Raw genomic sequence first — 19,358 nt, 5'->3', positions numbered from 1 at the left:
ATACATAAACTCTTAATATTACTTAAGTACTGCAGAGAGGAGAAATTCTACTTAAGATGTGTCTCCTCCTCCTCCTCCTCCTCCTCCTCCTCCTGTCAGTTTGTTTGTGTAAGGGTTTAATATTTAGCTCACACACACACACACACACACACACACACACACACACACACACACACACACACACACACACACACACACACACACACACACACACACACACACACACACACACACACACACACACACACACACTTCTTTTTTTTCCGACCGGATGACTACCTTCGCTTTCAGACCTGTTGACACACACACACACACACACACACACACACACACACACACACACAGATTTCACTGACCAGCTGATGAAGAAAACTTCAGTCTGTGCAGAGACTCTTTTAACACCAGAGGACTGTCACAGACCGTCCGTCCACGTGTCCATCTGTCTGTCTGTGAGTTTATATGAGCAGTTGAAGCGTCTTCGTCCCCTGGGTTCGTCCTCAGCAGTTGTCCTCTCTGATCCACTGAGGAGAGATGGGACCTCGTACAGCAGGTAAGAACGTTTAAGGACGTTTCTCAACTTCGCCACAAACAAATAATGTAAGAAAAAGGTCAGAGGTCAGAGTCACTGTGTAACTGCACGGTTGACATTTTTTGTGATAAAATTGTTTCACTAAAAGCTCGAAAATTTTGTTTTTATACAGTCAATTTAAGTGTTTTGATTATTCTGTAATTCTATTAAAATGTATTTTTATTATGATAAATTAACTTTTTTTTTTACCTACATTTCAAACTGATTTTGTCACTAAATTCATTATTATTTGTATTTATTTTTGTTTGTTTAATTGTTTATTTTGTGAAGTTACTTTAATTTTCAGATTTTTATAATATAGCGTTGACCTTTTTTTTTTTTTTTTTTACCATATTTCATACAGATTTTTTTTTTACTAGATTCATTTTTGTTTGTAGCTATTTATTTTCATTTACATTTATATGGTTATTGCATTAAGTTACTTTTATTTTCAGATTTCGGTTATATTACATTGACTTTTGCACTTTTTACTTGAATTATATTGGGAAAATGCTGTTGTTTTTTTTTACTAAATTGCTGCATTTTGTTTACATAGTCTAACTCGTAGTGACACACTTTATAAGAAAACAATTTTGTCGTATTAACGCGGTAACCATGGCTACAGGAGGAAGTAGTGGATAAATTATTATCCTGAGTGAGAAGTGTTTTTGTTATGGTGAGACAAAGGACATGTTTTATCATCAAGGGAACAAATGAAGTTCATCGTTTTGTTATCATTTTATTATGTGGGTGTGTGAGGTCGTCTTCCTGGCATCATCTAATCATACAGTCACACAATTAAAAATGTGTATGTGTGTGTATGTGTGTGTGTGTGTGTGTAGATAATAGTCAGGGGCCACATTCACAAACATGGGAAAAATATCAAAGTGGTCTTTAGCCTAGCATTTTCTACAAGGAAGCTTTGTGAATATACGTGAATGTTCCTCCTGCAATATTATCAAATCTGCTACATAGATAATATTGATAAAGAACACATATTGATAAGTAAGAGGAAATGTAGTGTTTAGGCTCAATGATAAACTCTTATCCCAAACTTATCCTGATTTACCTTTACTCTCATGCACATAATACAAGGAAAAAGCGACTTTAAAAAGACCTTAAGACAACAGCTGCAAACAAAATATGTTCATTTGTAGAAATTTGTATAGTTGATGACTTAAAATTATTTTCATTTTATTTTATTTCTTTAAACAACCACTTTACTCCAGGCGATTTCTACTGCTATTCTCCACAGGCCATTTGTCTGCATGTTTGTATTAATGTTGCTATGCTTTTAGGATCTTAGTCATTTTTGAATGCTTTTAAAGTTTTAGATTAGAGTGAAGTTACAGGATGAAAGTTATATTTGTAAAGTTGTATGTCGTTTAATCTCTGGGCCCCAATTTACAAGCTTTGAATGGCTTATCAGAGTGTCCCATTTCACACATTTTACCGGAAATGATGTTTTAGCTTTATTTTTTATCAATCATGTGAGTAGATTTACTGTAAACAAATGAGACCACCAGCAGGATGTTAAACAATGAAGACACTGTAAATATGAAAGATGGCTGTTTGAAGAGGTAAATGGGCCCTAAAGCATCAGTGAATAAAGATTTTCAGTGGCCATGTTTTTAAAATACATCAAAATTTGCTCAGGTTTTAAAGGGTTAGGGTCAGTGGCCAAACCAGCGCTCTCTTTTTGTCTTTCTTATCTCTGCTATTTCACGAAGCGTCAGCTGTTATCAACACATGTTTACACAGAAACACTTTTGTTGGAGGATGAATTGAGGAAGTTAAATGCAGAACTGGGTCAGCTTTGAGTCTGATTATTAAAAGTCACAGAGTTCTCCACCTGATGATGATTTCTGGTCTCGCTCCATCAGTGGCTCCCTCAAAGGAGGTGAAGGCAGCTGCAGGAGGAGGAGGAGGAGGAGAGGGAGGAGCCCGTCTGAGGAGCTGCAGTGACGGCAGCAGGTACAGCAGGAGAGGAGTCGGCCTAACCAACAACAACTCCTCCTCCTCTTCCCCGGTGCTCTACAACCCCAAATCAGGTACAAAAAATAATACTGCAGGAGCAATTATAGACATGATGCTTTTAATTTACATTTTGTTTTGTTGGGTCACCTCACTGCAGCCACAGCAGAGGTCCGCACGCATCTCTGCAAGAGCGTGCGCAAGAGGTGACAGGAAATGACATGTTCTCAGCAGCGGGAGTTGGAGAATTTAGCTGAAGTGTTGCAGAAGGAGAATATAGAGAGTAAATTTTGAGTATTTCAAGCGAGTTTTGTTGTTGTTGTTGTTGGAATCATTGTTGGCGAAAATGAGGCAAATGTAGCTGCCATTTGCAAATTTGCTGTGTATGAACATTCGACTTTTTCAGCGAACTCACAGAACAGAGAACAAGCGATCAGGAGATATTCACTAAATTTGAGAAAAAGTGTTTCGGATTAGAGTCGCTGACTGCACCTTTAAGAGCTGAAAACATCACAATAAAAGCATCATATCCAACACATCCGGGTTGTTTTAATGGGAGGTGATGAAATCAAAGTTGGAAAAACTTTCTGCTTTCTTTGAGACGTTTTTGACATTTTGACTTTCTGCTTCATGTTTAGTCCTGAAGAGACCAGTGAGCACAGAAGAGCTGCAGAGACCAGGAGGACCCTACATGAAGAAAACATTCACAGTACGTTCACAACTGAACCCTTTTTCTAACAGCTAGCAGAGTGTTTCATTCAGTTTTCATTAAGCTGAGAGGGGACGAGAGACTGTGCGCACTTCTAACCCCACTGCCATGTCAGTTTAACCCATTTGAAAATCAATGTGAAATATTAAAAAGCTTTTTTTCAGTATAAAAAATTTTCTACTGGCCTTAATTAGTGTAATCAACTTTTAAAATGAAAATGTTTTTTATCACAGAGGAACTGATTGGGTCAAACTGACACAGTGACACTGGGGTCAGAAGTGGCAAAATTAAGACAATTTATATCTTTGCAAATGTGAGGGATAATAAGTTCATATCCAAAAGAAAGAAAAAGTTTTAAAAATGTCAAAAAAAAAGAAATTTTAAAAAAGTTATGTAAGTCCGTATTTTATATCTCCTGTATCTTTCTAATTAAAAAAAAATTAAAATAAAAAAAATTAAAAATACATATAGGCCTTTAAAAAAACGTTTTTTTAAATCAATCTGTGAGCAGTGAATAATGCCTTTTCCCTTAATATTGATTGAACTGATGAAGTACAAACGACATTTGTTTGGATTTTCTGCACATACTAGGACCCCCAAACAAAAAGCGGGCACATTCTCCGACACCCAAAGAGAGACAGCGCGCACATTCTCTGACACCAAGGGCCGGCTGTAGCCATTTTGTTGTCCCCTAATCACAACAAGTAACAAGGTTTTATTGGAATATTAAATAATAACACCAATTATGACAACATTGCAGTTTAATAGAGATGCTGGGATCTACAGTATGAAACTGTCCGGATGTGGTGATGCCGGTGGTGTCTGCTGTCTGACCTGCAGCTGGATTCAAACATTAGTCTGTGGTTTCATTCTGCTTCATGTAAAGCAGCACTGAGCAAACTAACGTTATTTAATTTAATTAAGACCTGCATTTAGTTTGTAAAACCATTTATAAGGTAACAACAACAACAACAGTGATAACAGCAGTTACTCAGAGACTATAAATAATTGTCTAAATTTACAGAGAGATGTGTAGATGCAGCTTCTGGGAGCTTCTGCAAAAGTTTCCAGATTTATCCGGAGAGTTATAGAGTAGACTATCTCTGTGCGTGGCGCTCTATGCCAAGAGCCGGTCCTGGCTGCTGCAGACGGGTGTGTGACGGTCGTCTCTGTGTGTCTCCAGATCGTGGGCGATGCTGTTGGTTGGGGGTTTGTGGTGAGAGGAAACAGGCCGTGTCACATCCAGGCCGTGGAGCCCTGCGGCCCTGCTGCTGCTGCTGGCATGAAGGTAGGCAGCATACGCTTGGGATGCACGACAATATCCGCATTACCAATACCAGTACTGATGTTGTTAAATTTCGGAGTCAGCCAACATGCTGCTTTCTGCAGATATCCCTAACCTTTTTTTTAATTGACAAAGCAAACTGGTACAGAAGATCAACCCTAAGATGAGGTACTGATAAGATATGATCAAAACACTAGGAAAAAATACACTTAAAATTCTAAGAAGGACATATTTAAAATTATTTTATAGAAAAAAAAAACACTTTTTAAACATAATTTTCCATTGTTGTTTTTTTTTGGGGGGGGGGGTGCTTATTTGCAAATAATTCTTTATCCTTTTTTATTATTAATTTCTTGGGTAGTTTTGGGCCATTTTTTGTTAAGTTGCTTGTCACCTTCTCCCCATGTTTTTAAAAGACATCAAAATTTGCTCAGGTTTTAAAGGGTTAGCTTTTCTGTCGATCACATTCAGCTCCATCATGGATGTTGTCCTTCACTTGCTCCCTCCTTTTCTTCTCACTTCTCTTATTGCATCTCTCTGTTCTTCACTCGCAGGTTTGTCAGTTTGTAGTTTCGGTCAACGGGCTCAACGTCCTCAATCTGGACTACCGGACCGTCAGCCACCTGATCCTAACAGGACCCAGAACTGTGGTGATGGAGGTGATGGAGGAGATGGACCACTGAGCAGTGACAGAGACACTAACAGAGGCTGAAAATGTTCCTAAAACACGTTTCCTGTCTGAGGTTTTCTTGGAAGGACTGCAAGAACGCGGGAATGAAACAGGAGGAAACCGTGTTAGGAAGGTCAGAGGAAATATTCTGTGTTAAAATTACTGTCGAGCTGATGGAGGCCGTTTGTTTTCGGATTGGCTGACAGACAATATAACTTTAAGATCAACCTCAGATCCAACAGTCTTTAGACTTTTAGAAGAGGGAGGATTTCGGGAGATATATTGGCAGAAATGGAAAATGTTCACTCCTTTAAACTGCAAAAAGAACCCGCTAACACCTGCTAACAGCTGGACTTTTAATTCATATAATGGGAAAAGTAAGGAATAGTGTTCACACCTGCGTCTGATGACTGCAGTGGTCACAGGTATTCTTCCCTCCAGCTCTGATCGACATTAGGCAGGTTTCCGTTAACCCTTTGAAACCCGGATGACATCAGCTTGCTTGAGCTGCATTCAGATGCTTTTCACAAGCATTTCAACCATCACAACGGAAGCAAATTGGTTTGGCATGAAATGTCCCACAAAATTGCAAAAATGACCTGAAAATTAGCTTTTAAAAAAAGAGAGAGAATCATATGAAAATGATCAAACACTATGAAAAATATAAAGAAATGTTCATTTATGACTGTATTTTTAAAATTAGGTTCTAGAAAAAAATATATGTATTTATTGTTATTATTATCTATACTTATTTTAGCACTTTTTGGGGTAATTTTTTTTTTTGTCTTTTGGTGCTAGTTGTTGGTAGATTTCTTGTAACCTCTTTGTGCAAAACATAAGTGATATTTTCCAAATTTCTATGAAATACAGTTGCAAGATGACTGCTTTTCCACTGAGTGATATTATGCGACTTCTCTCGCGATGTTACGCGACTTTCCTCTCACGATAGCATTCCAATAAAAATGGCGATGTTCAAAACATTGACAGGTTTATTTCTATTGCAGCTACTTTATAAAGTCAATCTAATTTCACCGTAATTTCTATGTATCATATCAGAGTGAAGAAGACCTCCGTCCACACATACCGACTCATGTTTTGTTGAATTTTATGTGACTTTGTTGTACTTTTTCTTCTTCTTTGGGTTTAATGATGGTTGGTATCCATAAACTCGCACCCGATGTTCCATATCATATGAGCTATAAAAGCAAAAAAAGCGTTTCCATATCACTTTTGTGAAATACCACCTCATGCAAGTGTAAAAAACTGTAAAAAACATGCGATAAACAGGATTTCTTTCAAAATCGATGTTTCCATTAGAAGTATTTTGTATTCGCAATTTCAACTTGACCAGTTTGAGGGTTAATGGAAACGCAATCATGTACCAATCGTGTTTTTTCTGAATTTTTCAAAATATCGCTGAAGTTTTGCGCAGATCCGTAATAGAAACCTGCTTATTGATAGAAACACACGTGTGTTAATTTAAGCCCCTTCAGCAGTGAGATGCAATGACACGCTGACAAAAAATAGTCCATCTTCACTCAAAAGAAGCTCAAATTAATCTGCACAGATTTAGAAACACTGAATTAGTAAGAGATACAAAAAACAAGAAACCACCGACCCTGAAGGTGATCATGCTGTTGACATCTCTCCAACTGTTGTTTCCTTCTTCAGGGAGATTTGGACTTTTAACCCCTGTGTGCCACCTCACTGCCTCCTCCACACAAACACATTACCCACGTGTATTGCAGCAGCAGCATTCACACGCACCTATTCCTCCGCTGTGTTTACTTTTCCATCCACCGCCTGCGACGTCTGATTCCCAGAAAGGAAGTAAGGAGTGTGAAGACATTAGTGTGAGGTGCATCAACAACTTAACCCTTTAAAACCTGTATAGACCCAAAGCAAAATGTTTCACAAATTGAAAGAAATGAGTGTTTTTGGATTTTTTTTTTAAATAATAGGGAAAAAAAGGAAAAATGCAGGGAAATATATATGATTATCATAATGACATACTTAAAATGATTTTACACAATTATTATATTTTTAAAGCATGTTTTCTTTTGTTTTGTGTTTTTTATTTTGTTTGTTTTCTTCGCATTTTCTATTTTGTCATTTTTTTTTCTTCTTGTTTCATTTAAATTTCTTGATCTTTTTACTAATTTCTCAGTTTTGGATAATTTCCACTTTTGATGGTCAATGCAGTCTTCCCATGTTTTTTTGTTTTTTGTTTTTTTATGAAATCAAGGCAATTTTCTCAGGTTTTTAAGGGTTAAGGAAGCAAACCAGAATGCTTTGTTTTAAAGGATCTTTTATTCCATTATCTTTTCATACCTTGTTTCTGTATGTATGTTTGGATTTTTCTCTGTTTGTGTGCACAGGTTTGATAAAAATGAAATATCCCTCAGCAGGCAGCGTTTTGTTCTCTGCAGCCTGATTCTGGAGACTCAGTCGGTCTCTCTGCTCCTCTTGCATCTTTAATGATGATTTTAATGGAAGCGGTTAGTAAAAAAATGGCTGGATATTGTTTCCAAATATGAGTACTGAGAATTTTAATAAGAAACTAAATACCCTTAGAAAAAAAGAGGAGGTCACACATGTTTAATACAGAATTACAAGCATGATAACCCTATTACAGGCTTATCAATATTTAAAAGTCTACTTTAATTTAAAGTATTACTCTTTTGTATTATGCTTTTTATTGTTTGCTTCATGTCATCTTCTCTATTTTATAACTTCACCTGTGACTGCTGTAAAGGTTTGTTTGATTTTTGTAGCGGTTATTAATAACTACGTTAGAATTTGGATTTTGCACTCATTAAAGTAAAAGGGGCACCACTCTCTATTTAGGAATTAAATTTTAAAATATGACAGTTTCAAAACATGTCATCACTTTAATCAATCTCACAATCTGTACCGTTTATCCTGTATACATTGATCTTGTTTCTCTCATGAAATAATATCAACAGACAATGAACAATGAATAAATGAAATATTTTATTTAGGCTAATAAAATGATGAATAAATAGAGGAAGTAGTATGACATATAAAGGACAGTGAACAAATGAAAGGGAACCTAAGTGATGTATGTTCAGGTGATGTAAATGATTAATTATGGATGAGTAAGTGTGTGTGCGCGTGTGTGTGGACATGAGGAGACAGTACTCCCAGACTATGGAGGTCAGCATCATACCTGTCGGTGTGCAGCCTGCCGGACCGACATTACAAGAAGAAGAAACACAACAACGCGTTCAATGCTGTGAGCATGCGCAGAGCCGTTAGTTTGCCGCTCAGCAGGACAGAGCTCGGACACACAGCGCGAGACGGAGAGTTTTAAACAGACTAAACTGTGTTTTTCATTGAGCCGCAATGTCCAGATAAACCAGTTTAAATGACCTCTGTTTACTTCATCTAAAACCCTGAATGATCTCCTGGTGTTTGATAAAGCTAATGAAGTTAGCCTGCTAGCAAGAAGTATGCGGATCCGACGGTAACCCAGCAACACGGCAAACAAACCGATTTTAACGGAGTTTGTCTGAAGAAAAAACTGCTGAGATTTTAGTCAAAATGTCCAAACTTGAAATGCTGCGAGATTTTGTCAACCAGCGACTAACTGCGGCTGCGGAGGAGATTTTTGGGCAGTTTGAAAGGACGATAGCAGAGTACGAGGAGGAGCTGGAGACACACCGACAACAACGGAAACTACTGGACGCTGTTTTCAGCCCCAAAGTCCGGTTACACCGAGCAGGTCTGGAAACCAGCTGTGGAGGAAATATTGAGACTATTTACCCGAGTAAAGGTACTAAAACCACCGTGAGAAAGTACTTAGTTTCAGGTTTAATCAGACTTTGGATGAATTATTTAGAAACAGTGTCTCATCCGGCCGCTCGCGCTGAGCTCTCATTATTATCACCAGGGGCAGATGTAATGTTTTGGGGGCCCGGGGCCACAAGCACATGAGCTTATTTTCAGCCTTTCTCTAGCTGGGAATGTCGGCAGGCTGTTGGCAGCTATAGGAGAAGTAGGCCGACTCAAAAGTTTTTAATTCCTGAGTAAAATGATTAACAGCACAGAAGTTTGACAGAAGCTGAAGTCAGAGTCCTGCAGTCAGGAGAGGTTGGCCTATTATCAGCACAATGTGCTTCAATTTACCTGAAGTTTGTTTCAGATGGAGCTTTTCATTTTTATATAATGCTGGAAAGTTTGATGTATAATGATAAATCATATGTTTATTACGCTCCAACACACCATGGTCACATGACACTGTCAGTGAACTATGAGGGCAAAAAACAAACCACAAAAAAAGCAAAAGGCAAAATAATCATTGTTATATCGTAATCAAAGTAAAATGTTCAATTAATGGTGATATTGATTTTAAGTATAAGGTTCAGACCTTTGCTGGGAGGAAATTTCAGTAACTGGACCTCTTTGAATTTTAGTAGAATAGGTCCTCCAGTTGGTGACGCCTGTTCTACAGTGTATTTGTCATGTTCAATGTCTGACAGAAAATAAATATTTAAACCAAAATTAACCTTATCATATCTTCATATCTCATTTAAGAGTCAAAGGGAACCTTTAAACTTGACAGAAATAGTGATTTGGTGTATATTTATATATCGATTATATATATCGATATCGATTGATATGAAGAAAAATATCACGATAGGACTTTTTTTCATATTGTCCACCCCTAGTCATATGACTTTGCCGACCTTGACATACCTTTTAATCTTTATGCTTGAGGGAAAGGTATTAACTGTTTTTCATTCAAAAGTCTCAAGTCAAAGAGAGGTCATGATTTTAAGGTCAAAGTCAAGTTAATCCATTAATGTCCTTAGTGGAATTTCAAAATTTCCCTCACAGCATTTAAAGTACTAGCTGACTTAAGAACCAGAATCAGTTGGAATTCCCCAAATCAGTCAAAGTATGAGGCGGCAGCGGCCGTTTGCTGTAACATACTTTTGTCACATTTGATCACAGAGGGTTTCTTGTTTTTTGATTTTCCATGAAAACACACCCAAAAAATTGGTTAGGAGTATTGGATCTTAATCATTTTTCATGCGCACATTGTCCAGACTCTTATAATACAGATTTAAAAAGAAAAATGATTATTCATCGATTTTTCTTGCTCCAATTTGACATTATGCACATTATAGAAGCATTTTATAATGTATTTCTATCACATTTTTGGTACCATTGGACTCAGAACAACTTGAATTTCATTAATGTGTTATTTGTTCCAGTGTATGTGTAATATTAAGCATATAAAATGAGTGCTAAACTTATTTTTGTGACATACTAAATATAATTTATGGATGTTTATGTGTTAAAAGTCTTTTTAGATTTCGTCAAGCTGATCCTAAAGCCATCAAAGTTGTGACTCGAGTCCAAGTTAAAGCTGTGTGTGTGTGTGTGTGTGTGTGTGTGTGTGTGTGTGTGTGTGTGTGTGTGTGTGTTTCTTAATCCTTCACAGATGTCCAGAAGCTGTTGATGGTTAAAGGAGAGGTTCCTCCTGAGCAGCAGGACTGGAGCTTCAGTGTGGACCAGGAGAACCCAGAGCCTCCACACATTAGAGAGGAGCAGGAGGACCCAGAACCTCCACACATTAAAGAGGACCAGGAGGACCCAGAGCCTCCACACATTAAAGAGGAGCAGGAGGAGCTGTGGAGCCATCAGGAGAAACAGCAGCTTGAAGGGCTGGAGGAGGCTGATATCAAGTTCACACACACTTCTGTCCCTGTGAAGACTGAAGAAGACGATGAAGACAAAGCTCAGTCCTCACAGCTTCATCAAAGACAAACTGAACAGATGGAAACAGAAGCTGATGGAGAGGACTGTGGAGGACCAGAACCAGGCAGGAACTCACATCCAGGTAGTCCTTTACGACTGGATGTTGAAGACGAGGCTTCACATTCATCAGAAACTGAGACTGATGACAGCAGAACCTGGGAGGAGACTCAGGAACCTCAGTCAGGTTTTAACTCTCTGAAAAACAACAGACGTGATTCTTGTGAAAAACTGTTTTGCTGCTCTCAGTGCGGAAAACAATTCAACCATAACTCTGATCTAATTAAGCACATGAGAACTCACACAGGAGAGAAACCATTCAGCTGCTCTCAGTGTGGTAAGCGATTCAGCCAAAACTGTGATCTAAAGAAGCACATGAGAACTCACACAGGAGAGAAACCATTCAGCTGCTCTCAGTGTGGTAAGCGATTCAGCCAAAGCTCGGGTCTAAAGAAGCACATGAGAATTCACACAGGAGAGAAACCTTTCAGCTGCTCTCAGTGCGGTAAAAAATTCAACCAAAATTTTGCTCTAAAGATGCACATGAGAATTCACACAGGAGAGAAACCTTTCAGCTGCTCTCAGTGCGGTACACAATTCAACCAAAATTTTGCTCTAAAGATGCACATGAGAACTCACACAGGAGAGAAACAGTTCAGCTGCTCTCAGTGCGGTAAACAATTCAACCAAAACTCCTATCTAAAGATGCACATGATAATTCACACAGGAGAGAAACCTTTCGTTTGCTCTCATTGCAGTAAACAATTTCGCCAAAACTCCCATCTAAAGAGTCACATGAGAACTCACACAGGAGAGAAACCTTTCAGCTGCTCAGTTTGTGGGAAAAGATTCGCTCAGCTTCATCAGTTGAAAAACCACAAGTGTGGCGGTGAATCGTCACCAAGTGCACACACACTTCTGTTTCTGTGAAGAGTGACAACAATACAGAGACAGCTCAGTCCTCACAACTTCATCAAAGACAAAATGAACAGATGGAAACAGGAGCTGATGGAGAGGACTGTGGAGGACCAGAACCAGACAGGAACTCATATCCAGATAGTCCTTTACGACCAGTTGGTGAAGACTAAGAAAAAAGTTTCACCTGTTTAGTTTGTAAAATATTTCAGCAGCTTAGTTTGTAAAATATTTCAGCTGCGTAGTTTGTAAAACCAATTTCAGCCTCAGGAGCAGGTTGGTTTGACGCATGAAAATCCACACAGGAGAGAAACCATTTAGTTGCAGCGTCTCGGCGTGATATTGTCAAAAAACACAGGTGTGTCGGTGAGAGCAGCCGTAATAAGTGAACTTCCTACATTGGCATCCACCACTGCAACGCTTCATGGAAATCATTAGCAACCACGAAAAACCACCACAATTTAGAAACCAGTTTACCTTACGATGTAAACCATTAAAACCATTAAGGGACAGCTTGAAATGGACACCTGTATGCAGTATTGCAGTACTCTACAAACAAATGCAGTTCATAATAAAAGTCCTCTCTTCAGTCTCAGCAATGTGACTTCCGCACATGGCACAAAACCTGTCCTCATGTCGTGTTTAGGAGCCGTTACCTGTGCCAACAGGTGACTTGTGATCAGTGGGATCCAGCATTGAGCACAGATTTTGTGGTTAAGAATGTTTGGGGCATCCAGAGTTGACTTCTCTTATTATTTCTCTTACCAGAAAATTAAGAGAAAATATGAGATAACTTTAAGAGAATGTTGCTGCATGAGGCCCAGTGTTGGTTTATTACTTTTAAACTAAGTTGACTTAAATTTTTCAGTTTTTTGTGTGTATATTTCTGCTAAATGTTCACTGTGACAAGACCTTCAGCAGAAAAGCAGACTAGACATCATATATCGATGCTATAAACACCTGGGAGTACATCGCATTTTTGGCCACAGACACTTGGCTGCAAACCTTTTACCTCTGACTCCTCGAGCTCATAGAGTGTCTAATCTGATGTTTAGCGTCTGCAGAAGAAATATTTCATTTTATACACAAGTGTCAGTCGATATTCTCAAGGGCTCATTACAAAAAACTGTAAAATCTGAAATTATAACTAAATTCATGCCAATATTTATAATATTTTTAAAATTAAAAATAAAAGTAAAAGCTGACAAATATTCTAAATATAGTGTACACTCTAACAGCCATTAATTTCTTTTTTTATGAGACTGTATTTAGTTGGCTGAAAACTCATTTGCTCAGCATCACTTTAGTTCCTGTATGTGACATGGTCATTTTCCACCTTTTCAGCCTTGTAATGCAATTCCAGAGAGACGCTCTTCATGCCAAACACACAAACACATCGTGAACACACATCAGGAAAGAGGTACATTTAAAAAAATATTTTTAAAAAATGCAGGATTATTCCTGTGCTACAAAGCATGGCTGCACTGAGGAAGAAGCAAGTTGTCAAAGTGCACCTAAACATAACAAAATATATAAAATATTGCCAAGATTCACGTTTCATCTCAACACAAGATCAATGCATGACAGACACATTCTGTCAATGTTGTAAAAACTTGTGTCCTGTTCTTTACACTTTTTGAAAAATATGTTTTGTCATGACACTTTTTAGTGAAGCTTGAGGAGTCAGAGCTGCAGAAACCATTTATCACCTCTCTTTTGCTGCCTCCTGCTGGAAAAACTAAGCAACAGCTACCTCTGTGTAAACACCCATCTATGAAACCTTTGCAGCAGAGGCTGCGTGGGCGCAGATCTGATACCAACATTTTCTAGAGAGGCAACTCAAAAATGAAAAGAAATCAATACAAAACGGTTTAAGAAAGTTACCTGAAAAGTAACAGAAAAAAGAGACAAAAAAGGACATGCTTAAAAATTCTAATGATTTGCAGTAACATAATTTTAAGTATATAATAATGGCAATTAAAAGTAAAGTTAATTTTTTTTTTCTATATTTTATTCCATAGGCATTTCCTCTAGCTCCTATTTAAAAATCTACTATTTTTTTGCAATTAGTGTTACACTTATTAATAAGTTAAAAGAAATCAAACCAACAGCAACAAAAAATGGCCCAAAAATGAGTAAGCAGTACATCTTTAAAAAAAAGTTTAAAAACTATTTAAAAAAGATTTACTTACTTTCTGTAACACATTTTAAATATATAATTAAGATTATGTTGTTTTCTAGACAATTTTCTTTCATTTTTTGTAAAATATCTTATATCTTATCTTCTTTTGTTGCTCATTGCCTTCTTATATTTTTGAGAGAAATTAAGCCATATTTTTCTGGTTTCAGAGGGTTGACAGTGTTTTTTTTCCCACCATGAAACACTTAAATCTGACTAGATTTGTATCATCATCATATTTTGACCAAATCTCATTATAATAAAAACTCAGTTCAGAAAATATTAATTTACAGTTTTTCTGACATTGAAATTGCATCGTTTCGTGCTGCTGCACCTCCAGTAGTGTAAATAACTGAACCATGATTAAGTTTTGTCAGTCTGAGCTGAAAGCAGCATAGAGCCGCATTACTGTGTAAATGATAAACAAACAGATTAAACTTGAACTCCCAGTGAAGAAAACTCAGGTTGATAAACTGTTTATTCAAGCTGCAGATTGAAACTTGGAGTCTGAAGGGAGCGCACAGAATTCCTCTGTTAAATATTCATGATTATGATAATACGGGGGGCTTCAGAGACCTCCAATTCTACTGTTGAGTAAAAGGCTACATGGTCAGCAAACAAAGCTCTAATAACTGAGGTGAAGAGAAACGGAGCGCCACCCCTTCAGTGGACAGGAGGCCATTATTCATTCAGGGCTCCGTGCTATCTCAAAGATAAAGACAGCTGCACATCCAAAGCTGCAGCTCTGTGCGGACATTATTATGTAAAGGATTTCCGGGCCCATTATATCATGCTGATGAAAGAAAAACATTAACCAAACTGACTTTTAACATGAAAATGTAAATGGAAGGGGGAAAAAAGGCTTTTTCTGGTTTAATATGTCACATTAACAACAAAAAACCACCCCTGTTCAAATGTTCGAATTTCTTTTATTCTTCACTCTGTGCGTGTGTAACAAACCTCCTCTCCTGAGGTTTGATGCTTTTTGGTTTTTATTGTTTTTTCATTTCTTGGTAATCTTTATGCATCTTTTTTTTTGCCTGTATAGTTTTTTGTGTCTCATCGGGGTCTTTTTGTACCTTTTTTTTCATTAAAATTGTGGTTATTTTGTGTCTCTGTATGGTTGTTTTGCATTTCTTTGTTGTCTCTCTGTGTCTATTTGTGGTCTTTTTGTGTCTTTTTAAGTTATTTGTTTGTTGTTTTTTGGTTGTTTTCTGTCACCTAGCGGTTGTTTTATGTTTTTTTGTGTCTCTTTGAGCCTTTTTTTGGTCTTTTGTTTTATTTCTGTTTCTTTGTGCATGTTTTGTGTGTCTTTCTGGTCTTTTTGTGTATAGTAATTTTGTGTCTCTGTGTGGATGTTTTGCATTTCTTTGTGGTCTTTCTGCATGTCTTTGTGATCTTTTTGTATCTCTTTAAGTTATTTGTGGGTCTTTTTTGGTTGTTTTCTGTCACCTTGTTTTGTATCTTTTTGCGTCTCTTTGAGTCTTTTCTTCTGTCTTTTTGTTTTGTTTCTGTTTCTTTGTGCATGTTTTGCATTTCTTTGTCTTCATGTGTCTCTTTAGGTTAATTTTTGTCTTTTTTGGTCATTTAGTGTCCCATAGTGGTTGTTTTGTATCTGTTTTTCTCTTTCTCTCATTTTTGTTTTTGTGGTTGTTTTATGTCTTTCTGTGGTTGTGTTACATCTTCTTGTGGTCTCTTTGTCCATTATTTCCGTATTTGGTTGTTTGGTGTCTTCTTGTGGTTGTTTTGCATCTCTTTGTGGTCTTTTAGGATGCCCTTTTTTTATGTGTCTTTTAGTTCATTTTTGTGCCTTTTTAGTATTTTTTGTGTCTCTCTGTGGTTGTCTTGAGTCTCTTTGTTGTCCATTTGGGTCTCTTCGAGCTCAGTGTGTCTTTTTTGGTTATTCTAGGTGCTATCGCAAGTCCAGTTGCCTACGTTATAGCACCTAGAATCACCATGACCTAATGAATGATAATCTTCACCAACATCTTTTTGGGTTGATTTGTGTCTCTTTGTGGTCATTTTGAGTTCATTTAGTGTCTTTTTTGGTTTTGTGTCGCTCTCTGTAGTTGTTTTGTGTCTCTTTGTGGTCTTTTTGATTTCATTTTGTGTGTTTTTGGTTTGTGTTTCTGTAGTTGTTTTTTTGTATTTTTGTGGTCTTTCTGTGTCTCTTTGTGGTCATTCTAAGTCTCTTTCTGCTCAGCACATGCTAATTTTAGGGATATTCTGCAGGTGAAGACCAAGGGGGGAAATTTGGGCCCCTGGGCCTGGCCCCAGTAGGTCCTTTCAGTAATCCATCCATGCCTGTGAATTTGAAGAAAAGTCGTCAATCTAAGAACAATATGAGAGTTTTTCCCATTCTTTTTCTATGATCCTCACTTTAACTTTTTACAACGAGCCACCTGCCCAGAGAACAGAGTGCCATATTAAAAGGAGCCCTGAAGCATATAGCCAAGGGCCAGAAATACACACATTTTGTCCCCTCTGTACGCTCAGCACTGCCTGCCGCTCAAACACATTTTTCTGCCGCCTCGCCTCGCATTAAACAAGGTAAAAGGAATGAATAGCTGCAGGGGTGGATGGTGAATGAAGCGGGAAACACCCATCAGTCCGCTGCAAGTCTCAACTGAGAGATCAGCAGCGTTAAATTGGCCACAGACACCTATGGAGAGACAGGAAGCAAGGCTATTTCGTCTTCAAATTAAAAGAAATACAATGAAATCTTGGATATACTGTTGATTTAACCCATATGTGCAAGGAGGTAATGTTAGTTTGATGGCTTATATTAAATTCAACAGCCTGAATTGCTGCACTAAATAATCTGGAGAGATGCAATAAGTGCAAGTTGACAGTGTTGAATGAAATATTCAGATCCTTTTTATGAATAGGTCAAAATATCTTTGCCAATAATATGTTTGATTCATGTTAATATGTGTTTTCCGACAGAGTTTAATGTTTGGAAAATAAACAAAACAAAACAAACATTTGAAAAAACTTGAATTAAATTATCAAGGGTTAATTTGGTGGCCCCTCTGCAGTAACTCTTAGGACCCCTCAGGGGTCACAGACCCTAAATTGATGACTTTGGTTTTACACATCAACTCTTTACTGAAAACAGTATAATCGGATATAACCCCTTTTTTTAAATCACTAATATTTTCATTAGTAAATGTAATTTAATTGCATAATTTCTCTCTGTAACTGATTAGTTACATGTAACTATTTTTTTTACATTTTAATATTTGTTAATATGATTTTATTTTTATTTTAACTAGATATTTTTTATATGCATAACAAAGTATTTGTTTACATGACTTTAATATTTTTTTTCAAATTACAGTCAAGTTGTTACCAGTTAGAATCAAACCTACAATTGCATTTAATTATATGTACCTAGATTGTTTTTTTATATTGTTAATATGAATTTAATGTTTTTTCAAATGACACTGAGGTTGTTACCGGCTCAAATCGAAACAATTATATTTTTTTTGTAATTTAATCATATGTAACTTGTTGCATGTAACTAGATTTTTTTTTCATATGCATCACAAAGTATTTTTTAATGTGATTTTTTTTCAGATGACAGTTAAATTGTTACCTGCTGGAATCAAAACTACAATTATGTCTATTTTGTAACTTAATATGTGTAACGAGTTACATGTAACTATATTTTTTTCATATGCATAACAAAGTATTTGTTTGTATTTTTTTCAGATGGCAGTGAAGTTGTTACCAGCTGGACTCGAACCTACCACCTTGCGGTTGCATGCCGCGCGCTGACAACAGGCTGGTCAGCAGATCGGAATCTGATTGGTTGACTGATGTCACAGGGCCACAGTGGGAGGAGCCAAACGGTAGATTCTGAGCAGTTGATAAACTGTCGATAAACCGCAGCGAAAAAACGTCGATTTGAAGCCGTTAAACTGCGGAAAATGCCCGTTTTGTTCAAGTTAGCAAAGAGCCACGACTTTTTTCTTTCACCCTTGAAGGCATTCACGATGTTTAAAGGTCAGAATGTTTTTTACATAGCTACTAAAATAGTTAAAAAGCTTGATGCTCAGAAGCCAGCTAGCCAACTCCAATGGTAGCTCGTATGCTTGTTATGCTAGCAGCAGCTCGGTTAATTTAACTTTAAACTCTCTCGGGATAGTTTGTAAAAACTTTTCTTCTTCAGATAAGAAAACGAGGGAAGTTTGAAGTAAGTGTACATGAAAAATGTGGTGTTAAGTGCCATCTGTGTGAAGTTAGAGTGAAGTCGGATATGGACACATTGCTGAAACTGTCAGTGTCAACAGGTGGTGTTAATAATAATACACCAGAACTGTTGTTTTTCTAATTCCAATTATCGACATTGATTTGGGGATTAAATGTGATGTGTTCACAAATGTAATGTGGTAGTCGTGGTTGCCGACACAGCGGATGGTTTCCAGCCCAAAGACTGTTCAAAAACCGCCCAAAATATTTGACCAGTATTTAATTAAGTAACATCACTCTAATTTCCCTAAAAAAAATACTCTAAAATGACAATTAGAAGTTAAATGTCTTCCAAACATTCGTATATAGGGCTGCTGAAATCATTTTGCTACTCACTAACAGTAAATAACTTAATAAACTTTGACCTTATTTTGGATAACTTTTTATAAATTGAAAAACATGCTCCTCTTTGCACAAGCAGTAACACAGACCGTGCATTGAGTGCAACAACAGGCACACACATATAATGCACTTTTACAAGGCAGATATCATTTATTTAGAAGACTTTTATTTACGTTATGCAATGATTAAAATTATAACTATGGTATGGTGACACTGTCAATGTTAACTGCCTCTCACCCGAACAAGTACAAATGAAACAGATATGTATTGAGTGACTGGATGCAAAAAAAGTATTGGTTGAATACATTTTATCATATATTTTCTAAAATATAAACCCGCCCAACTCACGGAAAACCAGCCCAAATTCTCTCCATTTATTTTCCCCGCAGGATACAACCCAAAACTGCCCAATTTGGTCCAATCTGGCAACACGAGCAGGGATTTTATTTTGAAATGTGTGACCGGTAGTGCGGTGCATGATTGGATCTAACTTGTCTCCCGGTCGGCAGGGAGCGGAGAGTTGGTTAACAGTGTGGATCACAGTCGCTTTGGGGACGAGTGAGCTTCTCATTCAGCCGTCCGGAGGAGAGCAGCGGAGCCGGGAAACATATGATCTGAGAAGGTACGCCTGCTCTTTTATTCACACGCTGCAAAACAACATCTGCAAAAAGAAAAAAA

The 19,358-nt window shown here is 37.3% G+C and overlaps 3 protein-coding genes across 5 annotated transcripts in view; all 3 read left to right on the top strand.

Annotated features, from left to right (window-relative positions):
• The first annotated feature begins 307 nt into the window (after nucleotides 1-307).
• On the top strand, nucleotides 308-6,091 carry LOC148186729 (DEP domain-containing mTOR-interacting protein-like). Its single transcript, XM_088090857.1, has 5 exons — nucleotides 308-550; nucleotides 2,452-2,619; nucleotides 3,181-3,251; nucleotides 4,435-4,539; nucleotides 5,091-6,091. Exons 1-5 carry the CDS (start codon nucleotides 532-534, stop codon nucleotides 5,217-5,219), a joined length of 492 nt encoding a protein of 163 aa, XP_087946983.1. The 5' UTR covers nucleotides 308-531; the 3' UTR covers nucleotides 5,220-6,091.
• Nucleotides 6,092-8,460: 2,369 nt separating this feature from the next.
• Nucleotides 8,461-15,202, top strand: LOC121958106 (uncharacterized). Its single transcript, XM_088090837.1, has 2 exons — nucleotides 8,461-9,002; nucleotides 10,677-15,202. The coding sequence occupies exons 1-2, from the start codon at nucleotides 8,771-8,773 to the stop codon at nucleotides 11,918-11,920; spliced, it is 1,476 nt and encodes a 491-aa protein (XP_087946963.1). The 5' UTR covers nucleotides 8,461-8,770; the 3' UTR covers nucleotides 11,921-15,202.
• Nucleotides 15,203-17,939: 2,737 nt separating this feature from the next.
• LOC121957675 (collagen alpha-1(XIV) chain-like) overlaps nucleotides 17,940-19,358 on the top strand; it is a 211,820-nt gene continuing 210,401 nt past the window's right edge. For all 3 annotated transcript variants that reach the window (XM_042506398.2, XM_088090334.1, XM_088090332.1), the window contains exons 1-2: nucleotides 17,940-18,092; nucleotides 19,190-19,302. The gene's annotated coding sequence lies outside the window, so the exon portion shown is untranslated. The remainder of the gene's footprint in view (nucleotides 18,093-19,189; nucleotides 19,303-19,358) is intronic.

The sequence above is a fragment of the Plectropomus leopardus genome, chromosome 17 (assembly GCF_026936395.1).
Source record: "Plectropomus leopardus strain MGB_pleo_1.0 chromosome 17, ASM2693639v1, whole genome shotgun sequence".
NCBI classification, from domain to species: domain Eukaryota; kingdom Metazoa; phylum Chordata; class Actinopteri; order Perciformes; family Serranidae; genus Plectropomus; species Plectropomus leopardus.
This window is presented reverse-complemented; position numbering and strand designations above follow the sequence as displayed.